Source organism: Aplysia californica, unplaced genomic scaffold, assembly GCF_000002075.1.
Source record: "Aplysia californica isolate F4 #8 unplaced genomic scaffold, AplCal3.0 scaffold00701, whole genome shotgun sequence".
NCBI classification, from domain to species: Eukaryota; Metazoa; Mollusca; class Gastropoda; order Aplysiida; family Aplysiidae; genus Aplysia; species Aplysia californica.
Window position 1 is genome coordinate 332,999 of NW_004797971.1, and position 6,000 is coordinate 338,998.

Below are 6,000 nucleotides of genomic sequence, written 5' to 3' on the forward strand. Positions count from 1 at the left end.
ACCTCTCACCCCCACCAAAACTAACAACACAAACACAACAGTAATGAGTCTACTCACCCCACCCCCTTGCTCCAACCAGTGCGACAAATACCAGCCAGCAACTGTAACACCAACCACGGGCAACATGAAGCATAGCAGTACAGCGGCAAAAACTGGGTAGCCTCCCATGCCTTCAATGTACTGCTTCAAGACGGTGAAATGTAAAGAGCCAGTACCAATTTCTTCTTCTTCTGTCAACTGTCCTGGATTGAAAAAAACAAAGAAGAATAAAAGAAAACTTAAAATTTATGACAAAGGATAAGAATAAAGATTTTTTTTTTTCTCCTTCTCTTTCTCTTTTTCACTCTTTCCCTGCCCTCACTTGTGCTGGATGTTTAGGAACATACACAAGGCATACTTGAAACTTAATAGGAAAAACAACAACACTTCTCATACTGAAAAATTAAAAAATTAGCAATGCTGTCACTAAAAATGGTTTGATACATCTCTCAAGACTGGACTGTAATAGCACGATTTGCTAGGTTTTCATCTCAGAAAAAAAAAATTGTTCTCAAATATGAAAATCTCAGGCACTTTTGTAATAAGCACAAAATCTTATATTCGTTGCCTACACTCAGAACTGAAAGCATGGAGGCAAAATATATTTGCTGTAAATAACACATTTATGTCCAACAAACAATATTTTGTTATGAGCTGCCATTAAAAATGGTGATAGGCAGTCTAATTATTTAGAAAGCTGTTTAAAATCTAAAATCTATTTACACTCGATTTTTAGCGTTTTAACAATTTTAATTAGAAATTTTGACCAGAATCAGGCTGAGCAGTGAGCTGTTGAGAAAAACCAACTTGTTTCGCGTGCTCATAATATAACCTTATGCAGTTGCGAGCGCCGTAAAACCCCATACTAAAAAAGAAAAGTCTAATTTTCTTACTTAGAGCAGAACATTTTTTTCTCTTAATCTCAGCTCAAAATATCTGTCTTTGAAGAAAATTGTTATTGACAAAGCAATTCAAGAATCAATGTATTTCTGTCAACAAATAAAAGAAATGGTCAAAATCATTAAGCAAAAATTTTGAATATGAGTCTCGACAAACAGTAGAGGGAGAGTTGTTAACTTCATTTCCAAAATTTGGTAAAACAGTGTAGTTGTAATAATTTTCTCTAATTGTGCCCAAAAGAAAAAGATTTAACTCATTTGCTACGTCGAGTTGTTTGCAGCGGCGCGGCTAAAGTTGCTTCCGTACGCCAAGTCGCCCCCACCCGGACGGCTCGAGAACCGACCTATAATTCTAGCTTAGATTCTATTCCAATCTACATATCCATGTTAAAATAAAGGTTATAATATAACATTGACTTCCAGGTCAAGTGTTTCCACCGAAAATTGGAAGTTTAGATTCAGTTTTGAAACACAATTTCGAAGTTCATGCAACTTTGATTTATAGCTATGTCTAAATTATAGCCCAGACACCAGTCTTAGTACTTTTACACGACAAAATGTGTCTTCATTTTTCTCACTACAGAAATGTAGGACTCTTCTTTAGAATATTGATACTATTGGACTCAAATTGCCAGAGCTCTGTTATTGAGAAATCAATATCTTTGAGTGCTAGATCTAGAGGTCTAGATCTAAATTGTCAAAATATCTTTTTCCCCACAAAATCACTATTTTGGGGTGAAATTACACAAAATGCACCACTCAAGACAAGTATAGGTTTATTTCCAAATGCAATTCAGAATATGTCCATATCAGATACCGCAGTGTTTTTTTTTCTGTTTGTGTCCTTTTTTCAAAATTGTTTTTAAAAAATTGTTTTTTTTTCATATCGCGGATGTTAGGATCCAAAGATACAAATTTTAAGGAATGTAAGTAAATAACTGCAAATTTTTAAATAATTTTCAATTCTATATTCATTTATGGTTATTTTGATGTATCATTTGACTAGGTGCAAACAAATTTTTTCAGTTACACCCAAAAAAGATTATTGGTTTTTCATTTTCAAATTTTATCCGCCTGCAAGCAAAATTGTGTTGCATAATCGACTCTTACAGGAACCAAAGTTGAAAAATACACAAATAAACATTACCAGATGTATTCTACAAACCACACTGAAAATTTTGGTCAATAATATGTTGATATTTATTTGAATTTGTGGCCCCAAAGACCAGTCGAACTGCACACTAGTCATCATCTCATTTCGCCCTCCTGAAAAAAATTCTACCACAAGCTGAAAATAATACGTAGCGAATGAGTTAACCGCTTTATTCATTGAAAAAGGCAACTGGTATAGGAGGCCTCTAGATACTTTACCTGTTGGACTATTCTCTCCTGACTCATGGGGAACTTCAGTAATTTCCAACGTCTCCACTTCGCTGGAGGTAACAGGGGCACTCCCACAATCCCCGGAAATGCCCGCATCTCCATTAGGGACCTCCACATCTGAAGACTTTCCTTCATCGACTACATCTGTGAAATTGAAACATACAAAAAGGCACTTAATTGGTACTTCATTTCGTTAAACTTCGTTTGATACTTACGCAGTTGCGAGCGCCGTAAAACCCAGTACTACTACTACTGATACATATCTGGCAGACCAAGAGGGTATCTAAAAAACATTGAAGATCGGAAACAGTATGCCTCCTCATTCAGTGGCATTGATAGTCTAGAGGATGTAATTGTAAGACTACAAGGTTCAGGAGTTGGAGGCTCAGCTGCATCTGACATTGTGTCCTTCAGAAAGGCATTTTACATGGGTTTTCCCAATTCCCCTCCTATCACAGTCAGAGATGGATGTTAAATCTGGAGGTCCTGCCTCTTAAATAATCTTACAATGTTGCAAGGGGAGTTAAACCTTTACAATTTTGTACACTTTTTTCATCTTAGTTCTTACACTCTACGTTTGCATACTTATTAATCCTTCCCTTACACACACCCTCAGACACCCATCTTTCCCTCACCAAACTAGTCACCCTGTTAGAGAAGGACACCAGTCTAAAACATGACTATTTCTCCCAAGCTCTCCCTTTCAGTTGTACCACAAACATCAAGATAACTTCACAGTTCTCTGGAAAAGTTAAAGATGTAGACAAATTTGCCTTTCCCTACATTATTACTTGCCGAACACTCCAACACCAATTAAGAATTTATCACAGAGTGGGCAGAAGAAAAAGAAAAAAACCATTAGAACAAAAAGCAGACATTTTACCTTCTCCTGGCCCACTTCCTTCACTGCTTGATGAACTGGTTACGGACTCTCTCTTCTTAGCTGCCTCACTCTTGTTGTAATATAATTGTAACAGATTATTATACTCTCCATCAGCAGCTACAAGCTCATCATGATGTCCTAGCTCCACCACTGCTCCATCTTTCATCACCAAGATTGAGTCACACTTTTGCAAGTACTGAAGAGAGGAAAAGATCAGACATCACAACAAGAATTTAAATGTTTTTTTCAAAGAAAAATTTCACTTTACTTTTACACCAACAAACAGTATAGGGACTCATGCTTAGCAGTTACTTTGGTCTTTAATTTTCTGTTTGCTTTCCCCCCCCCCTTATACATGTTCTTCTAAGATTATGTAGGCCTATATTTTTGTACGCTATTGTGAAACAAATTTTCCAAGGGGATAAAAAAAGTGAAATTGACTGATTGATTGATTAATTGATTGAATGAATGATTGATAGATTGAACTATTGATTTATCTAAATTGCCTTTGCTCACTTTTCATTGATACTGTGTATCAAATCTGATAAAATTTTGATCCAAAATCTAAGAACAAAACAAAAAATACACCTGGAAATAAAATGTTTGTTTGGCCACCAAAAATATTTCCTTGAAAAGAAAAGAATTTAATTACTTTTCCATTCAAGCATAGCTTAGATAAAAAGTGCTGTTTAAACTTTTCAACCTCATACCAGTAATATAGGCCTATAGGATATATAGAAATCTTTAAGGAGCTGTATGTTCCCCTTCCCACAAGGATGAAATGATTATTGGATGAAACACGACAGCAAATAGCAATACAATAAGTCAACCTTTTGGAAGACTGAGACTATAATAAATTAGCACTATTCACTTACTTGCAGCTGATGAGTGACGAGAACCACAGACCGCCCTTTCATTACGCCCATTATCAAGTGCTCAAATATGTGTTGACCAACGTGGACATCCACAGCAGACAAGGGGTCGTCAAGTAGCACCAAGTCACAATCACTGTAGGCTGCTCGAGCCAATGAGATCCTCTGTTTCTGACCACCACTCAAAGTTGCACCGCGCTCACCTATCTAGTAAATGAAATGATAAAAGTATTAATATTGAGAGGCTTTTGAATTTCGCTTTCAGGGTGGGCAGGAAGGAAGGAGGGACAGAAAGGGAGAGGGAGAGGGGGAGGGGGGGAGAGGGAGAAAGAGAGAGAGAGAGAGAGAGAGAGAGAGAGAGAGAGAGAGAGAGAGAGAGAGAGAGAGAGAGAGAGAGAGAGAGAGAGAGAGAGAGAGAGAGAGACAGAGAGACAGAGAGAAAGATAGTTTATAAACTGAAGTAGACAAAAAGTGTATATATAAGCAAGACGTAGGACAGAATCTGCAGTACCTTTACCACACTTTAAAATGATCATACATTTTAAATAAAGTAAAGAAATTAAACCTTGCTGAACACAATACGGTGGCAAGGAAAGTGTTGGCAAGGAAAGAGTTGGCAAAGATATTTGGGATAAAAATAACGTTACCTTTTAAATTCTTAAAGCAGAGGAGAATCTCATCATTATCTTTCTTTCAATTAATCAATTGCTTCATTTTCTAGACCAACAAACCTCACATTTTCTTTGACATGACCTCATTTTAACATTATGAAACTACCATACACAAGCTATTAACAATCATTTATTTTTTCATTGACTCATTGTGAAAAATATTAATTCACAGCTTACTAGCAACTAGTAACATCATAACCTAATATGTTTGCGACCCTGCTTTGAGAAAAACTGCAGTTGAAACAAAAATAGCAAATGAACCAACAGCGCCTTTCAATCTGATGCCTTTCTTGTATTTATAAAATATAAATCATTATTGTCAGCTGATAAATTACTTGATTGTAATTGAATTTCAGCTAATCAATACAATGGTGGAACTAAGTTACCTCTGTGATATCTCCTGCTGGCAAGGACTTGATATCTTCTTTCAAAGCACAAGCCTCCATAACTTCATTATATCTGCATGAAGTGGCAACAAAAAAAAATCAGAAGAAACTAACAAAAAAGAGTGTGAACCATTGTTCCAATATTGAAGATAAATGCTCATATGAGTATCATAACGCGACCCCAGTACTTTCTTGTCATACCTCAATTTTTAATAACAGTTAAAATAGTTCATAACAAAGGGTGAGCTTAAGAAGATGTCACATTTTCACAATTAAAAAAATGGAGATACGATAAAAAAGCACTGGGGTCGTGATAAGGACCTGACAGTTTTTTGAAAAATTTTACAGAGTGAAATTGCAAAATTTTGGCATCTTCTGTTTCTATAATACTCAAACAGCGTACAACTGATCTGTGAATGACTATATGTGTCATGATGTGGAGGAATCAGGCGCTCGCCAATTTCTGGGCATGTGGAGTTATTTTATCATCTGAAAGCTTTTCATTTGCATTGCTTTCTATGAAAGAAACACCCATTTATCTAGAATAGAAGTCGAAATATTTGTGATTGAAGGGGGTGAAGGTAGCATGGTTTCACAGGTAAAATTATCGAGAAAATGGCCGCCAAAGTTTGGAAACTTTTATAGCTTGAGAGTCCTTGAAAACTGAAAATTTACATATTTTGTGCCATTAATCAACGTTTTTCAGTAAAATTCACATGGAAATGTGTTTTTACATGGACATAAAATGTGTTGAGCTAAAAAACAAAATATGATAAAAATTGCCAAACTGAAGGAACATGCCTGTTTCTTTGATTTCATTACTTTGAAGAGTGCCTGATTCCACCATGATGCTTCACATATATATAT

General features: G+C 35.9%; 1 protein-coding gene across 1 annotated transcript in view; it reads right to left on the reverse strand.

Moving 5' to 3' along the window:
* LOC101853195 (multidrug resistance-associated protein 5) overlaps positions 1-6,000 on the reverse strand; it is a gene marked incomplete in the record, with an annotated part of 48,079 nt that overhangs the window by 20,036 nt on the left and 22,043 nt on the right. Inside the window, 5 exon segments of the mRNA XM_035972473.1 lie at positions 58-242; positions 2,310-2,465; positions 3,205-3,400; positions 4,080-4,283; positions 5,134-5,206. Of these exon segments, the coding sequence (XP_035828366.1) occupies positions 58-242; positions 2,310-2,465; positions 3,205-3,400; positions 4,080-4,283; positions 5,134-5,206 (814 nt within the window).